Genomic DNA, 27,329 nt, shown 5'->3' on the forward strand with positions numbered 1-27,329 from the left:
GGTGGGGGGTGAGGTAGCTCAAGGAACCAATCAGTTCATGCACTGGCAAGGAATGTGCTGATAGCAGGAGAGAGCAAAGTGACAGACTGAGGGCATCTTGTGTTGGAAAAGAAGTACTGCAAGAGAGCCCTGGACTGAAAGTGAATTTTGCAACAAGAGTTGTATTTTTATTTTACCATTAAATAGGTGAATTTTTATCTTGTTAATTTTAGTCAGAGTTCCGCATTAAAGAACAAATCCGGGCAAAAATGTGATTTTCCCATGCAGTGCACTGCATGGGTTAAATTCTCGTTTTTATTTAGGGGATCATAAAGCTGAGGTGTAGTTATCTAATCCGCAAATCCTCCAAGCGCAAGACTGGTCCCTCTCTTGCACACTAGCAGTCTTATGAATGGGCTGTTTCTGACGTCATCCCATCATAGACTGGCTCAGGATGTGAGGACAGCAGGAACAGTCTACTACTGGACGTGGGGGAGTGCGGTTTTCCAGAGGATCGGAGGACGGGGCAAGTATAGCTTTTCCCTGAGCCCCTTGACAAAAGCAAGCAGTTAACCCATGCAATGCGGGCAAAGCCCTACTGCATGGGAGAATAAAAAAATAACTGGAGTTCTGCTTTAAGGGGCCTAATGTGTGCCACACCACCATCCTGACCCTCTGACACTAAACAGGGTGGGTGGATTCCCGAAACTACACCGAATTCTGACTCTCCACCTGCAGCTCACAGCAGAAATCCTGATCTCCCACAGCAAGCGGTGCTTTTCTCTTTTTGATCCAATGAATTATAGAGTGGAAAAGAAGGTAAAGTCAGGAAACCAACATTTTCACAAGCAGCTTAGAGTCGGAGAACCCCTTTACAATCCTTGAATCTGGTGCAGTTTTATCCTATTTAGATCTTGGTTATTTTTAGCCATAAGCCTCTGCTGCAGCCGGTGTGGTGATATTAACCCTCGTGATGGGGCTTTCACAGCGGGAGGATTGTTACCCTTCGCTGCATGTTTGTATCAGCATTGTTGGCCCGTATGAGGTCAGGCTCAGGTTGCTGTTTATAACTACAGGGAGTTGATGATGTACATCTACCAGCTGCCCCTGCTTTAGAAGCCAATCTCTTTGTCCCTCGTTCTTCCACAGTTGTTGCTCACTTGGGTGCGATCGAAAGCTCTACACAACTTACGAGCAAAACTTTCTTAGTAATTTTCGATAGAGTATGGTGGGATAAGGGAGTGATGACCACTTGTACTAGTCTTTACCAGGGATTTGACAGGTGACTATGCAGGAGCACAACTTGCAGACGGTAATGTCACTCTGTCCTGGACAAGGACATTGATTGTAGGATCACCCGGGATTATTTTATTGAAAGCTGAAGATTCAAAGCATTAAAGCTTCTATGTGATTTTAGAGATTAGGTTACGTCTCCTTAAAGTCAAAGGATTTTATTTTAAATTCTTCTTTTGGTACATTGTACCTCATATAGTTAAAGCTGACATTTTATTAGATTATATGTTGCCTTACCTGCCCCCCCCCCCCTTATCTGACATGCTGCAGTTTCTAATGCACATTTTGAGAAGCTCACAGTGTGCAGAGTAAGCAATTTCAGTGCAGGAGAGGAGCCAGTACAACTATTTTAAGCAGAATTAAAGGCAGTTAATACCTACCTTTCCTCCACTGGGCCCATTCTTCACTGGTGACACCCTCTTCTCCTGTGTGCTGGTTTTCGTCCAGTTTCATTGGCCAGTATGAGATGACATATGTCCAGCGCAGGAGGCTGTCATTCTGGCACACAGGGATCAGGCCAGCTGCTGTAAGCTGAGCCATGAATGTGCATCTCAGTTTACATGCTGGGGGATGCTGCAAACAGGCAAGTGTATTTTATTGCAGAAGAGGCATTGTATGTCAAAGATCATGCCTGCTCACAGCAAACAACTGTGGAACGTCAGTTCCACTTTAAAGCGGAGCTAAACCCTCCTATCCTTTACAGCCAAGGAAGCTGCCATCTTGGCCTCTGTTTGATCTTCAATTGCCATGATGCTGCCCATGTGATCAGACATTTGATGGTTTGACAGTTTGATTGAGAGCACAAGCAGATGTGACAGTTACATTCCAGGCACATGCCAGGAATGATAACTGTTTTTTTTAAACTGTTAGAGCTGATTCACACATGTGCGGTGCGGATTGAAGCTCAGGTTTCACAGCTAATTGATACAGTAGTTGTTCACAGGTTCACATCAGGTTTATGTCTGGTTCAGGACAGGATTAGCTCAGGATCTTATCTTGTTCACACATATGCGGTTTAGAAATGGTTCCCATAGAAGTTGATAGCCTGTAATCTGAACCTGAAGGGACTGCACTGCTCAGAAATCGGACATGACTCTTTTTAAAACCGCACTGAATCTGCTCTCAATTCGCAGCACCAGTGCACCAGACACATGTGAACAAGCACCATAGGAAGCAATTTTTTTGCATGTCATGTGGAGTGGATGCGGTTCAAACCACATCCAATCCATATATATGTGATCGGGCACTAAGGCTACTAACATTGCTCCATTGCGTTGTATTTTTGATGCGTATGCATTGCATTTTCCTCCCATATCTCTGGACTGGACAAAGCACTTCCCACAGGTGTGTTGTGTTTTTGATGCGTTTTTGCTGTGTTTCCTATTCATTTCAATAGAGAGGTGCATTTTTGGTGCGTTTTTTTTTTTTTTTTAACTGACCAAACATGGTCGAAAAATGCAGCAAGCAGAATTTTTAAAAATGTAACTGAAATGCAACGAACCGGTGTGAAGAGTTCAGGGCAGGGCTGGATCTAGCTTGTCTGATTTGGGGGTGCAGTGAAAAATGTTGGGGGAGGATGCAAGGTCAACAAGAGTCAGTAGATCAGTGCACAGGGGGTCAGCAGGGCAGAGGATAGGGTCAGCAGTTTGTACAGGGCATAGTAAAGGGGTTAGCAGTGCAGGGTACAGGGGTTAGCATGGTGGAAGACAGTGGTCAGCAGAGATGAGAATAGGGTCACTGCTGGCAGGGCACTTAAGAGATCTCCTCCTCCTCCCCACAGAGCACATAGCTAAGATCGGCATCCCTCCACACAATGTGTTGCTGGCTACTGCAGCTGCCAATCCAATCAGGAAATTTCATGGGTCAGAACTTCAACATAGCAGCTAGTTACACATTGCGCAGATTGATGCTGTGTCTGTTAGGGAATATGATCTCAGCTATGAGTTATGTGGGGAGGAGAAGATCTGTTGAGTGCCGTGTGGGCAGTGCCGAGACAAGGTCATCCAGCATTCAAGGTGAAGGTGACAAACTGTGCCACCACCCTCCACCCCACCCCCCCAAAAAAAAATTAGCACTAATCAACACACTCACTCCCTAAGCATACATTCCCTCTGCAAGCCCAAATTCTAGCCAACCAAAAATGCAAAATTTCCCCATCCTCAGTCCAAATCCTCCTCCCAGCACAAATCTTTGCCCCCCAATCCCACCTTCCAGCTCAAATCCCCCCCAATTCCCCACAAATCTTCCATGCCCAAAAAAATCAATCTCTCCCCTCTTCTGGTACAAATTATCTCCCCCCCAGTACAAATCCCCCCAAATCTCCATTTCTAGTGTAATTCCTCTCCCAAATCTTCCCTCCTAGTACAAATGTTCCCCCCTAAACCTCCCTCCAAGCACAAATGCTCACCCAAATCCCCCCTTCTAGTTAAAATCCCCCCTACTAGTAAAGATCCCCCCCAAATCTTCACCCTTCCCAGCACAAATCCCCACCCCCACACAAATCCCCCCAATCTCCCCCTTCTAGCACTATTCTTCCCCAGTTCCCCCCTCCTAGCACTAATCCTCCCCCTGAATTTCCCCCTCCTAACACAAATTCCCCCCCCCCCAACACAAATCCTTCCCAATTCTGACTCCTAACACATCCCTCCCAATTACCCTTCCCAGCACAAACAGCCCCCCTACCACCCCTCCTCCACAAGCTCCCCCTCCCCCCAATCTTACATGTGTGAACTACTGGAGTAGTGAGTAAATGCAGGCTCTCTGTGATCTCCCTCCTCCTGTCATAACAGCGCTCCTCCATACAGAAGGTTACATAGGATCGCTCTTAGATCCAACCGTACATGGCTTGATTATCCGCCCCCTACCCACATTTCCAGGAGTTGAGTGGTCTTTGAAGGAGATGGGGGTGGGTAATCAAGCTGTGTACTGCAGGATCTAAGAGCGATCCTATGTAACCTTCTGTATGGGGGAGTGCTGTTATGGCAGAGGGAGAACGCAGAGAAGCCTGTACCTCCTCTCCACTCTCTCCTCTCTGCCGCTGTCACTTTAGTTCACTGTAGCTGGCCCTGAGTGCGGGGATGGGGGGGAAGCTCAGTGGTCATAGCCACAATGTACATGGGTGGGCGCCTGGCTTGGGGAGGCACAACTGAAATCTGAGGGGCACAGCCCACCCTAGTGGGCCCCTTGATCCCACCATGGTTCAAGGCCTTTTACATGGGTGGACTCCCCCAGCGTATCTGCCTGCTCAACTGTCTGCTGATGTCTGCTGATCCCCGCTGAACAGGCAGATGGCAGGTCAGGCTTAAGCCTAGTACACACAATCAGAAAATCGTACGAAAAATTCCTCTTTCGAAGTGATTGTACGATAATCTGACTTTCGGCCAAAATTATTTGAAGGGACAAGCATGAAAAGGTTTCTCATACTATACCAGATTGTATGATTTTCATTTAATCAGTACAGTTTTTTCATCCAAAAATACAATACATCACTTCCAAACTTTCTTTCTAACGTACAAGAATTTTTGTAATGTCCATTGACCCTCCCGGTTCACATCTATGCAGCTGTGTGGACCGCGTTTTGCACGGGCACAAGAGCCTATTCATTTGAATGGACTCCCATGCCGTGACATGCAGGGAAAGAAGTCCCTGCACTTCTTCCAAAAATGCAGCCCACACAGGAACCTCAGTTGCCAGTACGGTTGCGTTTTCCAGTGTGGGCGGCATGCCATTAGAACTAATGACCCCAGCCCGTGGGTCCGCATTTCTCTGTGTGGGTGGTGCGGCTGCACGGATTTTCGTGCGGATCCGCAGCGGCACCACCTGCATAGATGTGAACCGGGGGTTACATCTGCCTCTGCATAGAGGGCAATGGATGGTCTGATCAGCTTTGCTTAAAAAACAGACAGACGGACCCAGTTGGGCTGCCCCTGTGAAAGGGGCCTTCTATAGGCTTTCAAGCAATGCATTTTTCATGCATTATTCTTGCACTGTTTTTTAACTGAGCAACAAAACAAAAACTGCTCAATGTGGAGGCAGCCTAAAGTGATGGGTTTTGTTCCACTAAGGCTGAAGGAAAGGTTGGAGTTCAGCTTTAATTCAATGTAATATCTTTTATGTACATTGTATCCCAGTCACTCATTGTATGACATTGTAATAATTTGTATCTTTTCTCCTTCAGCTGTTTGAAGGACTGAAGGCTTACCGTGGTGTGGATGGTAAGATTCGATTGTTTCGGCCACAGATGAACATGGATCGAATGTCGCGTTCAGCTTTCAGAATGACTCTGCCGGTATGTGAGAATAATTGCAGCCTGAACACGTTTTATAATATGGACCTATTGCATTACATTGCAGTCCAGGACTTTCCCAGAATTAGCTGGCAGCACATTAGAACACCTTATGAACCAGAAAACCGATCAGACTTGTTACTGACATTTGTGTGACTGTAAAGACTTTCTGAAAATGTAAAATATGTCATTCGGTATCTTTCCTTATTGTATACTGAGTGCTGCCTATTACGTTGTTATAACCCCTGAAGGTCCTCAAGTAGCAGATCTTCATTCTGGTACAGTAATTCAGCCTCAGGGCTTATTGTCACTGTGGTTTTTCTGGTGAGTTGTACTTGCTGGGCTGCCAGATTCTGACCCCAAATGAAGTTTGAGGGAGACATTAAAGCCACAGGAGGGACATTAATTCTGGGGTATAGATTTTGTTTACTGCACTTGTGTGCAACCAAAAGAGTGGGCCTGGGAATATACACATCCACACACAATGTATACTTGCTGAGACCAGGATGGTACTAGCAGTCATAGTCCCAGTGTAGAGAGCTGACTTGCTATTGGGCAAGAAATTTCTACTGTCTTCTGACCAGAATGGGACAGTAGGAACCCCTCATAATAGATGCAGTAGGTGTACATACCTGGGGACTCAGTGTAGGGATGGTGGGAACCCCTTATAATGGGCACAGAACTAGGAATTCAGCACAAGGACCTTCATATTGAGTACAGCAGGTGTACAGACCTGAGAACTCCATGCATGGATAGTGGGAACCCCTCGTAATGGACACAACAAGTGTATGGACCTGAGAACTCAGTGTAGAGATGATGGAAACTCCTCATAGTGGGCACAGCAGGTATACAGACCTGGGAACTAAGTTTAGGGATGGTGGTAGCCCCTATTAATGGCCACAGCAGGTGTACAGACCTGGGAACTCAGTGCATGGATAGTGGGAACCCCTCATAATAGGCACAGCAGGTGTACATACCTGGGAACTCATTTCAGAGATGGTGGGAACCTCTTAAAATGGGCACAGCAGGTGTACGGACCTGGGAACTCAGTGTAGGGATGGTGGGAACTCCTCATAATGGGCACAGCAGGTGTACGGACCTGGGAACTCAGTGTAGGGATGGCAGGAACCCTTTATAATGGGAACAGCAGACATAGGAATTCAGCTCAAGGACCTTGAGTACAGCAAGTGTGCAGAGCTGGAAAATCAGCACAGGGATGGTGGGAACACCTTGTAATGGGCGCCATGGGTATGTAGACCTGGGAAACCCCTCAAAGTGTTCACAGTAGGCATGCAAACCCAGGAAATCAGCACAGGGATGGTGGGAACCCCTCATAATAGACACAGCATGTGTGTAGAGCCAGAAATTCATCAACTGAATTTATCAATAGAGACCACAAGAGATAGAAGACCTTCAAGTAGTTTGATTCTTTAGCATCTAACAAACTCTGAAATCTCAGTTTTAGGAGGGCCAACTCTTTAAATATATTAAAACTTCTTGAAACTTCTACGTGAATAATAATAAATAATCTGTCATATAATTTATGTTCAGTTGTCCTTTATCAAGGATTTCAGATTGTAGTGTTTGTCCATGGGATTGCTGACAGGAAGTAAGCCGTGCGCAGGAAAATATCTTCCTTCCCAAAGAACTTTCTCTTGAATTCAATTTGTGTTTTCAGCCTTTCGATAAGAAGGAACTTCTGGAGTGCATCAAGAAATTGATCAACGTGGAGAGAGAATGGGTGCCAAAGTCCACCGATGCCAGTCTGTACATCCGCCCCATCTTCATTAGCACTGAGGTGAGACCCCAATCTGATTGGCAGCCATGGTCAGTGTATGGCCAGACTGTACAGGATCACCGCTGAACAATCAGAGCATTGCATGACTGATAACGATTGATTGTGGGGCCTCTGAGATCAACTTCATTGTTTTTTTTAAATAAAAAACATTTGTTACTTTTTTCCATTAAAACTATTTTATATTTACTAGCAATTGATCAGTACATTTGACAGGAGCATTTGAAAAATGGTTTTGATACAGTTAACCCCAACAATCAGATTTCAGTTAACTGCACTCGGATAAATGAAAGTTTCTCTTTGGATAAAACTTATGTATTTTGTGGATAGAGCAATGCTTCGATCCCCTGTCAGTGTCCTGCTGGGGAGATTTCCCTTTACATCCTGTCCCAGAGACACAAAAGGAAAGGAGGCAAAACTCTCCATAGTTGGGGGGAAATCCCTTCTTAGATAGTTGCCCCTGGAACATGTGTCCTCATTGGAAGATTTTCTCTAACCTCCTGCTGTGCTAACATCTGTAATATTTTAATACTTTGATATTGGTTGTAAGGACAAACAGAGAGGGAGAATCCCACCTGTGGGGATACAGACAGCAATAAAAAATGACGAATTCTTCCATACCCTATTCAGATCTATTTAAAGAAAAGTTTTGGTTAGAAATGCACTTTAGAGCTAAAGCTGATTCTGTCTATATTTTGTCTAACCTGGTCCTCCCTCATCAACCAGATAATAATTTTTTTAACCACCTCCTGCCCGCCATATAGTCCAATGACGGCGCAAGGTGGTTCTCTTGTTCTGGGAGGACGTCATATGACGTCCTCCCATTCTCACCGCGCATGCGCGGCTCAGGGAGCGCGCAGCGCAACGATCAGCGGTGCGCTGTGTCCCTCGGACACAGCGGATCACCGATCACGGAAAGAGCTGAAGATGTTGGCTCGGTCATATGATCGGCTGTGTCCAATCACAGCTGATCACATGTAAACAGTGAAATGCCGCTTATCGGCATTTCTCTCCCCACGAGCTGTCACGCTGACAGCTCGTGAGGAGAGGAGAGCCGGTAATGGGCTTTCCGCGGAGGGGACATGTACACTGGTCATCAGGGCACTGATGATCAGTGTGCCCTGATGATCAGTGTAGCCCAGCAGTGTCACCTGTCAGTGTCCATCAGTGCCTTGTGTCAGTGCTCATCAGTGCCTCGTGCCAGTGCCCATCAGTGCCACATCAATGCCACATATCAGTGCCTACCAGTACACATCAGTGCCCATCTGAGCTGCCTTTCAGTGCCACCTATCAGTGCCGCCTATCAGTGCCGGCTAACAGTGCCATATATCAGTGCCATGTATCAGTGCTGCCTTTCAGTGCCCATCAGTGATTCCTGTCAATGCCCACCAGTGCCACCTACCAGTGCCTCCTCATCAGTGCCACCTATCAGTGCAGCCTATCAGTGCCCACCACTGCAGCCTCATTAGCACACATCAGTGAAGGAGAAAAATCACTTATTTACAAAATTTTATAACAAAAACTAAGAAAATAATTTTTTTTCCAAACTTTTCTGTGGTTTTTGTTTTTTTAAGAAAAAGTAAAAACCCCAGAGGTGATTAAATACACACACCAAAAGAAAGCTCTATCTGTTTCAAAAAAATGATAAACATTTCATATGGGTACAGTGTTGTATGACCGCGCAATTGTCATTCAAAGTGCGACGGGTGAAAGCTGGAAATTGGCCTGAGCAGGAAGGGGGTATAAGTGCCCTGTAGGCAAGCGGTTAAATAAAACCTTTCCATTTTCATTACATACCTTATTTAGATTCAGTATTGTCATCACAGGGTCTCTGTGCTTTTCTAAGCATCACAGGCAGATCATGTCTGGTGGGAGTAATGGATAGGGTGTTGTACATGGCTTTCTGACAACATCACAGCACCCTTCCTCAGTACTCCTCTTGGGAGGAGTTATGCAAATAACAAAATGCCTTAATGGGGGAATCTCAGTCTGGAGGAGTGGGCATTCTTAGGTAGGCTGTATTTGCATGTACAGTTCTGTTCAAAATAATAGCAGTGTGTTGAAAAAAGTGAATAAAGCTCAAAATCCTTCTAATAGCTTTTATTTCCATACACACAAATGCATTGGGAACACTACACATTCTATTCCAAATCAAAACATGAAGAAAAATATATCAAATTTGTGTTGTTCCTCTAAAAAAAAATTGAAGTGAATATTAGACTGTTCAAAAAAATAGCAGTGTTTGTATTCTTCTTTACAAACTCAAACATTCACTATATAAACTGAAAAATGTTTTGAAGATTTTGCTTTCCTTTGAATCACTTAATATTTGGTTGTAGTCGCACTGTTTCTGAGAACTGCTGTACATCTGTGTTGCATGGAGTTAACCAACTTCTGGTACCTGTGAACAGGTATTCCAGCCCAGGATGATTGGACTACATTCCATAGTTCTTCTCTATTTCTTGGTTTTTGCCTCAGAAACTGCATTTTTGATGTCACCCCATAAGTTTTCTATTGGATTAAGATCCGGGGATTGGGCTGGCCACTCCATAACACAATCTTGTTGGTCTGGAACCAAGATGTTGCACGTTTACTGGTGTGTTTGGGGTCGTTGTCTTGTTGGAACACCCATTTCAAGGGCATTTCCTCTTCAGCATAAGGCAGCATGACCTCTTCAAGTATTCTGATGTATTCAAACTGATCCATGATCCCTGGTATGTGATAAATAGGCCCAACACTGTAGTATGAGAAACATCCCCATATCATGATGCTTGCGCAACCATGCTTCACTGTCTTCACAGTGTACTGTGGCTTGAATTCAGTGTTTGGGGGTCATCTGACAAACTGTCTCCGGCCACTAGACCCAAAAAGAACAATCTTACTTTCATCAGTCCACAAAATGTTGCGCCATTTCTCTTTAGGCCAGTCAATGTGCTCTTTGGCAAATTGTAACCTCTTCAGCACATCTTTTTTTCAACAGTGGGACTTTGCGGGGGCTTCTTGCAGATAGCTTGGCTACACATAGGCGTCTTCTAATTGTAACAGTACTCACAGGTAACTTTAGACCTTCTTTGATCTTCCTGGAGCTGATTGTTGGCTGAGTCCTTGCCATTTTGGCTATTCTTCTATCCATTCGAATGGTAGTTTTTCGCTTTCTTCCACGTCTTTCAATTTTTGGTTGCCATTTTAAAGCATTTGCGATCATTTAGCTGAGCAGCCTATCATTTTCTGCACTTCTTTATATGTTTTCCCCTCTCCAATCAACTTTTTAATCAAGGTACGCTGTTCTTCTGAACAGTGTCTGGAACGACCCATTTCCCTCAGAATTTCAGAGAGAAGTGCACTGTAACCAGCATGCACAACATTTGCTGCCTTCCTTCCTTAAATAAGGGCAATCATTGCCACCTGTTTTTCAAAGAATGAATGACCTCACTAATAGAACTCCACACTGCTATTATTTTGAACATGCCCCTTTCAAATAGTGATTCAATTACACAGAATCCACAGCATGCATCTCATGACTGTTGGGTGTGTTGGATTTCTATTACTCTACTACACCTGCTAGTAAGTTATTTGCCATGTAGAAATATCATTTCTACCAAAAACAGTGATTGATCCGGTTAGTGATGTCTGACTGCTATTATTTTGAACACAAATGTAGATTGCCCTGGGCAATGTCCACATAGGATGTTGATCCTGTTGATTTTGAAAGAGCTGAAATTCAGTGAATTAAATGGTTGGGCTATGGACAATCAGGCTGAGGAAAAAATGGTTAGATGATGCTGGAAGTCCTGCAGCCAGGAAATGAGGCAGGCTGCACAACTGTGCAAGTCAGAAGGGAAGGCTGGAGAGCAGATTTAATAGATTAAATATATAAACTCTGATTGTTGATCTGGTCTTGGCTTCTGTATATGTCAGCATGTTTCCATCATTTCAGGTCAAATCAGAGTTTTTCTTATGTTTGTAGCCCTCTCTAGGTGTGAAGAGACCGTCCAAGGCTGCGCTCTATGTCATCCTCAGCCCGGTCGGGGCTTATTTCCAAAGTGGAGCTTTTAATCCAGTGTCACTGTGGGCCAATCCAAAGTACGTCCGCTCCTGGAAGGGAGGCACCGGAGACAGAAAGGTTGGAGGGTGCGTGTTTGTTTAGAAAATATTGTAGCTGCTATTCTAAATTGTCAGAATAAACTCAATACACCATATCTTTGCCTGGAATTGGCCAGATACTTTATAAAGACTGATGACAAACCATATGATCCGCGTTTTTATGTCCCCAACAATATATAAATTTTGCAATAAGAATATATAAAATTGACCTGTTCCCATATAAACTATGTGCAAAGTTTAATTAAATTACAAACTATTGCATACATATCCATAAAATGCGTGACACAAATAATGTCTGATTCCACCATAAACGATGTGCAAAAATATTAAAAATATTTAAACATAACTTATAATGCAACAAATGTCCATAATTAGTGTTCCAAAACAAAGTGCTCTGTGCCCAATGTTCGTGTCCAGACTGCGCAAGACAAAAAAGACACTGGGAAAAAAATGCTCTTCCTCTGCGCCCCAAAAGAGAACACACCACACTCACCAAAAGTATATGACCTCTCTTCTTAAAGAAGGTCAGTCGCGTATGTAATAACTGGTGTATCAATGGGAGAGAGTAATCCCACCAAACACTTGAGGATAACTTCATATCATGGCACCCATCCTGTGAATTTAACAGACTCTGCATAAAACCCCCTCACAGAGGGAAAGAGAGGAACCTCTCATAATGTAGCAAATTCTATTTGTTATAAAAATTGCACTTACATGAGCTTATATCATTCTGGCATATACAGTTTCTATGATGGAAACCAGGTGCGCTCCACCAGCATTCCACTTACCAGGAGTGATGTATCACAGATGACCTGTCCTACATGTTTCGTCAGCAACATCTGACTTCATCAGGGGTCTAATCATGTCTAATGGCCTGGAATGGTCTAATTTTAAAGCCTAACTCCAGACAGAACCATTTGTTTTACAGTGGTCATACACTTGTACATTTTAGAACAAATGTTCATACGAATATATGTATCAAAATTTGTACAAAATTTCTCAGTGCATTCGATTTGATGACTTGGAAATGTTCGAAAATACTTCAAAATTTAGTTTTCTTTTAACAAGTGAATGTCATTTTTTTTTTTAACAAAAACCACAATCACAGTTAGAAATTTGTTTGAGAAAAAACTTCCATCCTGCCCTTCGAATATTCTTATCACTGTGGTAGAAAACAAACGGATGTTCTTCAAACTAACAATTTCAGACAAAATTCTACTAGTGGATGAGCAGCTTTAGTTTTCATTATACTTGAGAAAAGGGAATACTTCTTTGTTGCAGTCTGTATCCTCACTGCAGAAAGTCTAATTGTTAAAGAAAAAAGAGTTCAAATAAAAATCTGACAGGTAATCTTTCTTCCCCATCTGTCAAAATGATTCGAAAGGTTTATTTTTTTTTTCTAACAAACTTGTCATGCTTACCTGTTCTTTTCAATGGTTTTGCACAGAGCAGCCCCGATCCTCCTCTTCTGGGATCCCCCGCTGGCTGTCTTGGCTCTTCCCCCTTCTCTGAGTACCCTCATACCAAGCCGTTTGCTATGGGGGCACTCATGTGGGCTCAATCCTGAACCATGCTGTGGCATCTATTGACATACACAGTGTGGCTCAGCCCTGCCCACTGCTCTCTGCTCACAGAAAATGATTGGCAGCCAATGGCTCTCTGCTGCTGAGCCTCCTGTGAGAGAGGGGAGAGAAGAGTAGCACTGCTGCAAACATGCACATCCCCCATCGAGATGGGACTCGGGTAATTATTTAAGGTGGCCTGGGGGGTTCTGACAAGGAAAGGTTGTGTGTTTTTTGTTTTTTTTTCTTTTTTTTACCTTTAAAGTGGTTTTAAATCTCTGACGTGAAACATGAACAAAGCATATTCCTCTGTAGTGTGTACTTGTCTCAGTTCAGAGCATTAAGTGTAATTTCTGTCTGCTGCCTCATTCTTCTGCTATCTACATGAGTAACATCTGACAAGTTTTCCTGACACCAAGAGAAAAAAGGTGATAGGGGAGGGAGCTCCAGCACGCAGCCTGCGACTGATCATCTCAGCTGTGTTCCTGTGTGTTGTGTGAAGGGAGTGTGTCCTTTCCATCCAATCAGAGCTCTCCTCACTGACTGTAACTTCATCTCCCCGCCCCCAGATTTTCAGAGCTGAAAAATCCTGTGTAAATTCTGCACTTTGAAAAGATGTAGAGGACAGATGGCTATAGAAATACAGGTACAACTTATATAGGGGGATTTGTTCCATCTCTGTGTATCACCTGAGGCCAGTCACTTTACGGGGTATATGTAAGGGTTTACAACCACTTTAATGCAGAGAATGTATTTAACTTTACAACCACATAGAAATATACATAGTTGGGATTCAGTTAAGCATATTGGGTCCTGCAGAAAAGATGATTTGCACCCCTGATCTGATCGTTCCTGGAAGCGTTTTGTGCACATGGGGGGGTGGGGGGAGGTTATACAGTACAGAATGATTGCTCTGAGACGCATGAAAGAACTCTGCAAGACCTGCTTAATATAAAAAGGGGAAAATGATATCAACTATTAGACTTTTGGTTAGTTTCTGTGTTTCCGTGTCAGCATTTGCAGTTTACTGACTGATCTGGAGCTGCACTTTAAAGATGTGCATTATCTGTTTTGTCCTCAGGAATTATGGAAACGCCCTGTTTGCGCAGTATGAGGCTCAGGATGCCGGCTGTCAGCAGGTGCTCTGGCTATATGGGGAGGATGAGCAGATCACAGAAGTTGGGACAATGAACCTTTTCCTGTACTGGACAAATGAAAATGGAGGTAGGTTATTTATTTCTGTAAAGGAAACTTGAACAGAAGCTTTCAATGCTCAGCTATTCTGGAAATACTGTTCGCCTGGAAGTCTCTTCTAAAGCTGAACTGCAGGCAAATATAAAAGGTACACAATAATGCAGCTCTGTATTCACTGATAGATCAATCAGTTGTGTTGCAGTGCAAAAAATAGACTGATAGGAGGAGTAAGTAGAGAGTTGTCCTCATCACTATGCTGCTTCTCCTTCATTGTCCACTCACAGGCTTAGGGTGGATCCATGCAACTGCTGAATGGGCAATGTAAATACAGCAAATTTTCTGATTCTGGTGTCAGATGGGAGAAGAACAATAGAACTGATTCTTTATTTCTTCTTAAAAGTACCTTAGGTATTCTATCCATCATCTTGCATGAGGTGATCATTGAATTATCAATAAAGAATGTAGAGAGTGAGTTTATCATAGAAGTTGTTTGTGCTGCAGAACCACAAAGCAGTAGAATGCAGACATGGGTGGGGGCAGATGGTCTGAAGACAAATTCATTTCAAATCCAATTTAGAGCTTAAATGTTCTTTCCTACAGAAATTAAGAGAAAAACAAAGACAATGTTGTATTAGTGACCACACACAGCCAAGGAGATCTAGATAGAATGTCTCTGTCTCTGAAGCTTAATTGTGGACAGAATCTGGTGAATATCTCCCTCTCAGTTTTCTGTTATACATAATAGATGTAAAGTTAAAATACAATTGGTGTGACAAGTCCAGCGCCTTTTTTTTTTTTTTTTTTTTCTTTTAACTGTTCCTTCCTCCCACTCTCCTTTCTTGAAGTACTCTACACTGCTGGAGGACAATGCTTCATCCTCTAACTCTCCCATCTGAAATACTCTACACTGCCGGAGGACAATGCTTCATCCTCTCCCATCTGAAATACTCAACACTGCCGGAGTACAATGCTTCATCCTCTCCAACTCTCCCTTCTGAAATACTCTACACTGCTGAAGCACTCTGCTCCTTTTTGCTAACTCTCCTCTCCTGAAATACCCTGCACCGATGGAAGACATTGCTCCTATCTCTATATAACTTTCCTCTCTTGAGAGATACTCTGGACAGCTGGAGGACTTTTCTCCTTCCTTTAACTCTCCTCTCCTGAATAATTCTGCAATGTTGGAGGACTCTACTCCTTCCTCCATCTAACTCTCCTCTCCTGAAATACTCTGCTCTACTCTGGGATTCTGTTCCTTCCCCTGTCTAAGGCTGGGTACACACAGAGCGAGTATCGGCCTGTATCTGCTGGTTCAACAGAAATTGGTCAACATTCGGTCAGCGTGTACAGATGTCTTTTTGACAGAAGTTGGTCAATCGGCTTTTGTCTAAGGGACATGCTGGAAAACCAGTATCCAATCAGCACTGGCAGACAATGGCTGTGAGCACTTATCAGTGTGTTCTGGCAGGGTGGGGGCAGTCCCCCTGTCAGAATACAAAGACACAGTGGGGAGATTGCTACACTAGCATTGCTTGTGTTAGTAAGGCAATCTGTCAGGTTTTTTTCATTCAGCCCACTGGGTTGAACGGAAAAGAACTTGACGTGGGTACCGAGCCTCATTCTCCTCTTCTGAAATAGTCTGCTCCTTCCCTTATCCTAGATATCCATTAAATATTAGTAAATATAATTATGTCTATATCCCAGGTCTCATAGACTCAGGGCTCTCTGTTGTCTGGCAGTACTTGGTGGGTCTTGGGGGTAGCGTCAGCTATCCTGTATGGGGCCTGGTCTCTTCTCTCTCTTCTCCTGCTGGCTTTCAGCTGCTACAGGGGAAGCTGCAGGGGGATCACTTCCAGTAATTGTACCCCCCCTTCCCGCCTCTCTGATCATCCCCCCGTCACCTCGATCTGACTTCCGTCTCCCACCTCCGTCAGCTCTGATCCCCCTTTGTGCCCCCCCAAACAGCACTGCTGGCTTCTTTTTCTGTCCCTCCCACTGGCTTTCAGTTGCTGCAGGGCACAGGGGTATCGGGGTCAGGCTGGAGAGCAGGGGACAGGTAAACATATTGCATGTTTACCGGCCCTTCATTTCCTGTATGAGCACAGTGAGCGATCATTACCAATTGCTCCTGTGTTCATTCATAAGTGAAGCACAGTAAACTGTGTTTACTATGCTTCAGTTTGTGAATGAGCAGAAAGCCTCTTTACATAACGTTTCCTGTTTATTCATTCTGTAGTGCAGCTTAGGCTGCAGAGAAAGGGATTGAGGAATCTGCGCCTTAGTCACTTAAAAGTTAAACATCAGTGGTCTGTATAGACCGCTGAGGTTTCATCAATGCTCCTATCTGCTCTCCAAAGAGTAAAAAATATAAACAAAACTTAAAAAAATAATTAAAAATACACATAATTATCGGCTCATTCACACAGTTACTCTGGCTGTGTGAGTGAGTGGTTTGTTCATGCTGTTGGAGCTGCCTGTTACTCCATGGGCATGCAGCAGCTGTAAAAACACAGCCGCAGGTCCTAATTTGATGGGTGTGCAGGTGTGGGCGAGTGGCCCCAATTACACAGTGTCTGTGTTTGGGGTCATACACCTGCACCCACATGCCTGTCAAATTAGGACCTGTCTGTGTTTGTACAGCTGCTGCATCTCCATAGCAAAACATAGGCTGCCTGCACACTGCTCCAACCACATAAACAAAGCACTCATTCACACCGTACAGGCCTGTTGAAGGTGCCCCAAGACCTTATTCACACACACATTAATATTATCAACTCAGTACAGTTTTATCTTTTAGATTTAGCAGGGATTTGTAAGTTTTATGTTTGTGTACACTAATAATAATTCAGTGTATCTTTTGTGGACTTATATTTTTGATCTTTTCTGGAGGGGGGGAAGCTGTCAGGTAGGCTGCACAGGACCCTATGATTTCTAACAGCAGCCCTGCTTTTACACCTACAGCATAGGAACTGGTGTGTGTGTGTGGACAGATATATTTATCTCTTCCTCAGATGCTGCCATGACAGGAGGAGAGGTGAAATACACTCCCCTTTTGCTAGAAATCCTCATATCATCTTCCTACACAACTGCTGATCTCTCACATTTTATTGAGTTCATACTGGAGCCCCTTGGTGTTAGTTTCTTCAGCTTGGCGGATTTATGGCTAACGTGACAACTGGTGGTCCCCTGGGCCCCATTCATAAAAAAATGTCACCAAGCAGGTGGTACAGCCAGTGATGGCACATTGGAGGAATCAGCTGATGAAGGGAGAATACAGTATACAAATGGGCTGATTTACAAAATGAGTTGAAAAAATCTTCACACAATAAACTGTGAATATTCTCTTTAACTATCCAATCATGTGAAACACATACTCAAGCTCACTTAGGAAGTGGTGATTAAAGATGAAATAAGCAAACAAAAATTTGATTTTGATATTAATAAATTAAAGGAAATATTCACGCAATTTATTGTATGAAGATTCTCCATTTGTTTAGTAACTCAGCATCAAAATCTGCAAATGATTTGTTAACCTGAATTATTTTCAGTAACCTTCACATTCTGTTTTTGTATTGCCAGTAATTACAATAACTTAATTAATTGCTTTGTAACTTTGCAGAACTAGAACTGGCTACTCCACCCCTAGATGGAATCATTCTTCCTGGAGTTACAAGACATAGTATACTTGACCTCGCCACCAAATGGGTGAGTACTTGTCTGTATGAAATAGTACCAGGACAAAGTCCTCTGGTTCCCAAGGCAAGGCTGCCAAAGTACAATCAGTGGGAATAAACATGGCCTCAGGGTTGGTAGTCAGTAGAAGGATGAGTAGTGCCCCATGATTGGTATTAATGGAAAGAATATCAGTGGAAGATATAGGGCCTCATTGTTGGTGTCTGTGGGAAGAATAGAGAACAACCTCAACCCCACTGACACACCAAGTTAAGCAAATGAATACTTCACTGCTACTGAGAACACAAATACAGATACCCTGCACACAACTAAGGTTCAGTCTCAAAAAGCAAACATCAGATTGGTTAGTGGTGAATTAACCCAAAATACATATTTTCATGGGTTGCATTAAATAGCAATATGCACATAAATAAGCAAGTAACGGATTAGGTCAATCACAATTCACTAAGCAATATGTTCACTAGGCCATAGCAGTATAGAATGGAGTTCTATGCAGCTGAATTAGAGAAAACCTGGTAAGCCACAAAATCAGCAATAGGTAATGGCATTAGAATGCTGCAATAACTCCTCTGTAACAGTAGGCTTTCTCAGCTTTAGAGTGCACTCTATATTCTGTAAATGGCAGTGTTGAAATGTAAGACTCCCTGAAGAGGTATCTCTTACTATGGACAATCGGTAAAACTCTTGTGAAGCAGCTATATGAGTAGGCAGTCTTTAGCCCCTGTTCTTCAACTAGCTAGCATTGGGGCCCTGTCTTTACTGTGGTGCACATGAGTACAGTCCCAGTAAAGTCTGCATGCAGTAAATAATGCTGCTAGTTAGATGGTTGGTTATGTGCTCAGTCTCTGGTATCAGCATCAGGTTAATAGCAGCAGTTTCCTCTCACCAGTCCCAGTGATACAGCAACAAGGGACCCACTGTTCAGATGTTGGCTCACTTCTGGATCTGCCTGGAATGAATCCGGTCCTCTGTGCTTGCCTCCAGGTTTGTAGCAGGTTGATGTGCACACAAGAGCAGTGACGTGCACACCTCGGTCTCCTCACAGAAAAAAGAAAATTCCTCTGTATTCAGCCTGTGGTAATGCAACTCTCCCTCCCCTTATACCCAACTTGAATTGGGAATTGTAGTCCAATGGTCCATAGTAAAGTTTTGTTTTTCGAACTTATATCTCCCATGATTCAGTGCTACCAAGCATCAAGTCTCTTGAGTGCCTTCTGCTTGTCAGCTCCCCCTGGTGGAAGGAATTGGGTTAGTGTTAACCCATTCTGCTGAAGTCTATTGGGAGCCCAGAGAGCACTGCAGCACAGTGTCGTAAATTACTCTCTCTTTCTAGCCAAACACCTGACTACATTAGACAGGTCTAAAGCTAGGGGTTCACTTTTATTTTAAAGTGGACATCCCCTTTAAGAAATGTAAGAATGTAAAGAAACAAAAATGATCCAAAAGCCAGAGACCATCAAGCAGGTTTATTCAGAAAATGAAGAGATGGGAGTCCAAAAGTTAATGCATCCACATATGATATGTTTTTTGCCTTTTCACAGGGTGAGTTTAAGGTGTCTGAGCGTTACATCACCATGAATGAATTGTTAACAGCATTGAAAGAAAACCGGGTGAAGGAAATGTTTGGATCTGGCACAGCTTGTGTGGTTTGTCCAGTTGGAACAATACAGTACAAGGACAAGGTGAGACTGAGCTGTCTGCGCTCACTGCATGCTGACAGAGAATCAGCGATCAATATAATCAATCTGTCTGATAATACGGATGCTGATCGTCTTGCCACATTGTAGAACATCTCAATCTGTGAGCACACATGAGCTATTATTTCATGAGAAACAGAAAAAAAAGTAGTTTTATGTATTTTTTTAGTTTAATTTTATTGCTAAATTTTTATGTAATATCTAGTATTTCAACAGTTTTCTGGAAGCCCCAAAAATGGAATGGATGTGGATAAAAAAAATTTTTTTTATTATTTTTTAAAATCCTTTTTTAAAAACCATTATAAACAAAAACAGTTGGCCAAACTTGCTGCATAATGTTTTAATAAAAAAGCAGAGAGCAAACGAGTGCAAGGAAAATGCTGTAGCTAAACAAAATAGTAAGGATCTGCTAATTTCTTTTAATCAGCTTGTTTTGCAATTATTAAAAGAAGAATATAAATTAGAAAAAAGACCAACACTTTTATATACCGTTACCTTGTTGGTGATTTGAAATATTTTCGTTTGTAGTTGTAACAATTTTTTTAATCCTTGAATTTTGGGTTTCCACAGAATTTACATATCCCAACCATGGAGAATGGACCTAAGATTGCTGCTCGTCTTTTGAAAGAGATGGTCGATATCCAGGTGAGTTATTACATCCTTTGCCCCTGTTTGGAGGCAGGAACACTTCTCCTGCTTTGTATGTTTACATTTTCACGTATATTTATAAGGAAAGGAGCAATTTTGCAATCACAATTCATTTATAAGGACTGATTTAAAGCTGAACTGTAATGTTAGCATATAATACTTTCCATTGTTCTTCTCTTCCCCTCAATCAGCATGCAATTACATTTTTTTTTTAACCCAAAATGTTCTTGTTTGCAAATTATACCTGTTTTTAGACCCAGTGAGAGCATGACTGCATCGCTCTGCTGGTCTTTGCTTTCATTAAGATCATGTTTGGTGGGAATGGCCAGAAGAGTTTAGCTCATGCATTATATGAAAAAACACATATCCCTTTAGATGTGCATGATCCTCCCTGCTGGACATGATTGGTGGGTGCAGACTTTACCTGTACAATCTGCTACTCAGTTTGATTACAGTCTATACATTTAAGTTTACTGATTAGCTTAGCAGATTGCATGACTAAAGTCTGCATCAAAGTGTATAGTACTGGTCAATTATATTAAATATAAACGGTGCTTATTCCAACTCATAGAACAAGAATGGACATACATTTTAGAAAACAAGGACTTTGCAAGCACCAAAATATTATTGCGCTGTACTCTACTGTTCTCTCCTGAAGAAGATTCAAAATATAAATCTTATGAATTGAAACATGTTGGCATTTTTCTTCTTGGTGATATGCAGCAAACCATCGCCATTTTGCGCAATGCTATGTATAATGTATCTCTCCTTTTTTGTTTTTAAAATTGGATTTATTAAAATGGTGTTTTTATATATTTCTTTTGTTGTAATATTTGGTGCTTGCAAAGTCCCTGTTTTCTAAAATGTATGTCCATTCTTGTTCTAAAGTCTGCATCACCCATTGGCCAGCTGTGGGGGGGGGGGGGTGGCAGCATGCACTTCTAAAGGGATGCTGGGGATGTGTTCTTCATACAACAATCAGAGCAGAGGACCAATAGATTGATGGCAGAGAAAACAAATAGCTGTAAGAGGTGGTCCAGGGACTATACAGATCAGGAGGAGATGGCTCCATGATGCTTAAAGTTATTAGGACTGGAAATAGGGTGGACTCAAGATATCTGCTGCAGCTTCTAATGCTTGTGTTGTGAAGATGACTGTGTGCAGGGGAAGTGGACTAAACAGTTTTAGAACAAGAGATGACTCTTTACATGACTGCAAAAGGAAAGGTAAGGCTGGAGTTCTGCTTTCAGCTAATATCTGGCAAAAGTTTGTTTAGAACCATAGCTTGCATCCCCAGTAAGGTGTGTATTCAGTGCTCGCAGGTTGAAGCTGAAGGAGGCAAGGGTCATCAATGCATGGGTGTCTGGATCATATTTAGCAGTGTCAGCCTGCATCATTTAATGTGCTGTTGAGTGACCATGTGATCAGAACCATGCTGATTGCTTCCTGGTCATTTGTGGAGATTGGACCCATCAGCCACTACTTGATCTGATAGCTAGCAGCCTGCACCTGTGCATGCTGCTAGTTGTCAAATGGGAAAGGTAGAATGACACCCAACCCCAAGACACTGTGTTAAGGAGCATTAGTGTACAGATTACAGTTGGGAAATGGGTTGAAAGGAAATGCAAATTTTTTTTGGGGGGGATTAATTTCACATATTAATTTTGTTCATGTTTTGTGATATATAAATTACATTTTGTGTTGGCTTTTCACTGTCATATTCTTGGTTTGGCTTCTTCTTTTTTTTATTTATAAGTTCACATTCAATGTATTTTATGATTCCAGTATGGAAGGACGGAGAGTTCCTGGGCCATAATGGTGGACAGCTCCTAGACATCCTTTTGAATCGTGAACACAAAAGAACACAAGACATACAAGTAGAGCCTGCTGTATAGTATTGCCTGGTGTATTGTGGGTGTCAGTGTTCCTGTCTATGGGTTTAGTTTATAGATACCATTTCTAGTTCTATAAATCAGTGAAACACAATAAGCACTTTTCACAATCATACCTCGAATGAGGTGTCTCTTACTGATGTGCACAATGTATCGATCGTAAATTATCCTCCAATGCACCATTATCAGGACACAATGTGAAGGCTCTTCACTCTGTGCTTGCTTTAATGTGGATTAATCAGGGTTCTAGGCACTAGGTGATCTGTTTTATTATGTTGTGGTGAGACGCACATATAAATGTGAACAGGTTTGTAAATGAAGTAGCCAAAAGAAATTTTAATTAGTGTGTTTTATACTTTAAATTCTCCCGGAGCAATATCTAATGAAGCACAAGGTTTGTGAAGCACAAAGAGATGCCGAAGATCCTACTCTGTCACGTCGGCTGTATAGCTTTTGTATCTTCATATAAAATTAATGGCACTACAATTTAGAAATGACTAGACGTATTTCAGTAATAGCCAGCGGACCCCAGTATTACCCCATTCCTTCAGTAGAAATAAAGCAATATATCTATTATTTAGGAGAGCTGGTACCTGCTATAACTGAGGCTCCCGTCCAGCCATTGCCCAGTTCCAGGAGGTGGTGCTTAGCCAGGGCTGGGTCAAGGTGTAGGCAGAAGAGGCGGTTACCTTAGGTACTTAAACAGGAGAGGAGCACAAAAAGGGCAGGACTTGCATTCTAGGCATCTGAAATAGTTTACAGATCCTGGGATCGGGTGAGTAGAGGGGGGTGGGGACACTTTGGCCTTTTGCCTTGGGTGCTAAATTACCTTGTCCTAAGCATGATGCTTAGAGATAAGTGGAAAAGATTTAGCTGTGAAATGTCTGATTTTGCCAATTAATTTTCACCAAGCTTTTAATTTTCAGTTTTCCTCACTGAGCTGCTTAGGAGATATGTACTCTTTATATTTTATTTAGAGCCGTTTTTGTAGGTAGCTTGGCATATCTCATTTTAGTGTTTTGCATTTCTTCCCCTTTTTATGTGTTTTCTTTGTATTTCTGAACTGTCTTTTTTTGGCTTCATGTTTTTCATTTTGTGAAAGAAAAAGTAAATTAAATAACAAGGCTAAAGCCATTTTTTTTGGCACAAGAATGGACCAGAATAGATAAGAGGAGCTTTTGGAACACCTTGGAGACATTTAAAGCCTCATGCACCTTAATGAGCCAGCTTTATTCTGCCTACTTCTTTGACCATTTCTCCAAAATGGTAACATTTTGCTGAAATCTTCTGATTTTCACTGACTGGTGAAAAGGAAAACTCTTGATCTTGCTCATCCCTAGTGGTGGCATTTCTGCTGCGGCACATGACAGGCCTGGCCCGGTAGTAGCACCGCTTCAGGAGGTCATGTGCTGGCATTGGATTTTTGCTGTAACATTGTTCTAACATGTTACCTTCAGGGGAGCAGTAAACTTAAAAATAATGAGTAATTATGTAAATAATAAAAGAAAAGTTTCCAAAAGCCCAAGTTTCTGACTTTTTTCCAAAAACGTGATGCATCGAACCACATGGCTGCAGCACCATGCAGTTTGGCATGCATGAAAATGCATGTTTGCAGATGTGTGGGGGTGCCATTAACTTCATTTTACATAATTTCACAAATGATCTCAGAAACTTCCTCATGTGATCATTTGCTTGTTGCAGCCTGGTTGCTGTTGCATCATACAATGGTCATTTGACCCCCAACTACTTTTTCCATTTGGCAGCTTTTCTTCTTGATTACTTTTTGTTAACAAATCTTTAAAGAAAGCCTATTGAAATAAAAATATGGGAGATACTGTTGCCGGCTGTTTTTTTTTTATCATCATGGTCATCAACTTTAATACTTCATGAGTCACTGACTCGGCACAAACATGCAACAAAAGTAGGACATCATGGTAGGGAGGGGAAGGGAGTATACCTGTTGCAGGTCACTGACTCTTTATAGTTGATTTACTAAAAGCAGTAGACTGTTCACTTTGCAAGGGAAATGGCACTTTTCATGGGATTTTACCCAGAGTTTAGGGAATCAGGTGAAACTCAGCTGACTTCCATCATTCAATCATAAGCAAGCAAAATTGCTGTTTCTTTTATTTTCCTCGCACCTGATTTGGTATTCTTTGTGAAGTGCATTCACTAAGCTGTGGGAAAAATCCCTTACAAAATGTAACTTCCCTTGCAAAATGAACAGTCCATTTGCCTTTAGTAAATCAACCCCAATGACTAGTTCTAGTAAAGCTAGGACAAGATTGACAGCCCTGGGATTTCTTTCTTTTTAAACATGTCAGCAATGGCAGTTCCCATGTGTCTGCCCTGACAGGTCTCATTAAATGTTTTTGGAAGGTCATTGGCTCGTATAATAACTTTATGTTGTACTTGAAAATCTAAAATGATTTCATTTAATTCTATCCAGTTCTTTACAATACAACCTTGCCATTGCTCTCTGACACTTGAAAATGTGCCATCTGTGCTATTCTCAATGATAAATGAAGATATTATATTCTGTTATTGCATGAGTAGTAAAGTTGTGTTGTCTCACCAGACTTCCATTGTTATTAATTCTAGAGTATTTAATATTTTGTGATCTTGAACCCTTAGACAACCCTTAGACAACATGGCTGTGAAGGTGACTCCCTCCCTTTGAAGCATATTGATAACCCCAGATTTATCGGATGATATGCTATGGTGCAGGATGAGCCTATGGGCAATTTCTGTGAGTATAGAAATATCTAGAGATGATTTACTAAAGGAAAATAGACTGTGCACTATGAAAGTGAAGTTGCTCCAGAGCTTAGTAAATAAGGCAAAGCTCCAATCAGGGTGCAAGGAAAATGTAAAAAAAAAAAACAGCATTTTTGCTTGCACATGATTGGATGATGGAAGTCAGCAGAGCTTCCCCTTATTTAATCTGCTCTGGAGCAACTACACGTCCAAAGTGCACAGTCTATTTGCTCCACTGTGCAGCATTTCTGGTATTTGGTATGATATCCGGTAAATCCAAGTTGGGTTGATTCCACAATGAACCTTGTCTTGGTCTCTGAGATGTTCTGTATAATATGTATTATTTTCATGGTATGCAGTGTAAGGGTGTTGCTGATGTACAGATGTTTGTAAAAAGGTTCATTTAGGGGGATATTATCCTATGGTGGCTCCACATCGTGCTGTAAGGCTGTCCATAAACCGGTCACTGGGAGCCGCCATGTTCTAGCCACAGGACACAACTCAGCCAGTGCACATGCCATAATATTTTTGCTTCTTTTTTTTTTTTGTAGAGAAGGGCATCTGAAATTAAATTACTAGCCCCTCTGAGAGTCCAGGTGCTCAATTTCACTGCCATTATAATGCAGCATTTGCATGATCCTCCCCGTAATGGTTACCTCTGGGCCTGGTGTGTATTTAGGTCCACGATAGATGGAGAGGTACCTACCAGAGAGCAACAACAGAGAGATAACCATGTGTCATGGGGTCCCATACTGCAACCATTAAGGCCCCCCACGTCTCTAAATCTAAAAACTTGATAGGAAATAGTAATTACTTTCTTACCAAATGTATAGGTTCCCAAACTATACATACAATAATTGTATCCAAAATGATTTGCCAAAGACTATTGATAACTGAAAAGATGACTATTCTGCTGTGGTTTATGTGCTGGGCCCCATAACACTTGCTTGGTCTGCTGGGGCTATAGATACACCCTTGGGTGGGAGTATACTTATACTGTATGTTTGCTGCTATGATCCTCACCCCACCCACGAGAGTGTGATTCCATCCTTTGCTCCATAGAAAATAAAGAGTTGTGCATATTTGTGGGGACATTTTCTGTGATAACCATCACTGGAGGTGATCAGAAACTGATAGTCACAAGCGATGCTCACAATCAGGAGTATTGATTGTAATTATTTATTACAGGTACTTATATAGCACTGTCAATTTACATATATATATTATACATTCACATCACTTTCTGCCCTCAAGGAGCTTACAATCTAAGTTTTCTAACTCACATTCATACATACACATACTAGGGTCAATTAACCTACCAGCATGTCTTTAAAGTGTGGGAGGAAACACACACGGGGGCAGGGAGAACATACAAACTCCAGGCAGGTAGTGCTGTGGTTGGGATTTGAACCAATGATCCTAGGGCTGCTAGGCAGAAGTGCTAACCACTTAGCCACTGTGCTACCTAAGTGTCAGTTTATGGCCTGTCTAAACTTTTCTAGAACTACCTACAATGTTTTTATTTTTTCAAACCAGCCCATACATTCAGGAAAAATCCAGTATGGCTGAAATTCACCCAGCTCTATATTTTCAGATGCGTCTGAGCTGACATTTCTACAAAGCACATTGTGGCCATTGCAATGTATACCGATACACTTTTCTAAACAGTTACAGGTCTATCAAAGACCAAAGCCACAATATTTCCGTCACCGGTGATGGTGTTCATTTGCGAACTCCCCACTGTTTCTCCTCCATGTAGTTTAATATTCAGGATTGGCAGCTGTAGGGGTTGCAGTTGTCTGTTCTCTGCCAGCAATAATACCAATTGATCTGTACTGAATTATCCATTTATTATATTGTAAAGCGCTGAGCAAACTGTTGCCGCTATATAAATCTGTATAATAATAATAATAATCCAGTTATTTCATTATAATCAGACCAGTGGCTGATGATTACTACATGAAGTGTTTGTCTCAACACTCCAGATATTTTGTGTTCATTTGTGGGTTTATGTATCTCTGAATAAACAGTGTTTAATAATCATGATTTCCCAGTAGTTTTTATTTTAAATTATTTTTAATCAAACTATTTTTATTTTAGTTTTTACATAGAAATAAATAAGACACAATTACTATAAAGCATACAAACATATACATAGCCAGAAAAGGCTTATTTATTTCATTTTATACAGAGATGACAGTATTCCCCCCTGACAGTGCCTTCATCTGGTTTCCTCTCCATAAGAATGGAGCCAGCTTTGTTCAGCCAATATCAACATCTACTTCCAGGACTGAGATGACACAATCCTGTAAATCCTGGTACCTGTGCAGATCTTGGCTGTGTTCACAAATGTCTGACACAGATCAGCCCCTGCAGAAACCTCTCACCTTGTGATTTGCTACAAGGTTACAATGGTGCAGTCTGATCACT

The 27,329-nt window shown here is 42.1% G+C and overlaps 1 protein-coding gene across 2 annotated transcripts in view; it reads left to right on the forward strand.

The window, feature by feature from the left end:
* Positions 1-26,939, forward strand: part of LOC149449351 (branched-chain-amino-acid aminotransferase, cytosolic-like) — a 93,946-nt gene extending 67,007 nt beyond the window's left edge. For both annotated transcript variants that reach the window (XM_089693349.1, XM_089693348.1), the window contains exons 4-11: positions 5,450-5,560; positions 7,236-7,355; positions 11,320-11,483; positions 14,100-14,242; positions 17,832-17,917; positions 19,447-19,587; positions 20,173-20,247; positions 22,036-26,939. In XM_089693349.1, the coding sequence (XP_089549475.1) occupies positions 5,450-5,560; positions 7,236-7,355; positions 11,320-11,483; positions 14,100-14,242; positions 17,832-17,917; positions 19,447-19,587; positions 20,173-20,247; positions 22,036-22,083 (888 nt within the window). In that variant the 3' untranslated portion in view covers positions 22,084-26,939. The remainder of the gene's footprint in view (positions 1-5,449; positions 5,561-7,235; positions 7,356-11,319; positions 11,484-14,099; positions 14,243-17,831; positions 17,918-19,446; positions 19,588-20,172; positions 20,248-22,035) is intronic.
* Positions 26,940-27,329: the final 390 nt, after the last annotated feature.

Source organism: Staurois parvus, unplaced genomic scaffold (genome assembly GCF_062004578.1).
Source record: "Staurois parvus isolate SC_StPar_1 unplaced genomic scaffold, SC_StPar_1.0 ptg000628l, whole genome shotgun sequence".
NCBI lineage: Eukaryota > Metazoa > Chordata > Amphibia > Anura > Ranidae > Staurois > Staurois parvus.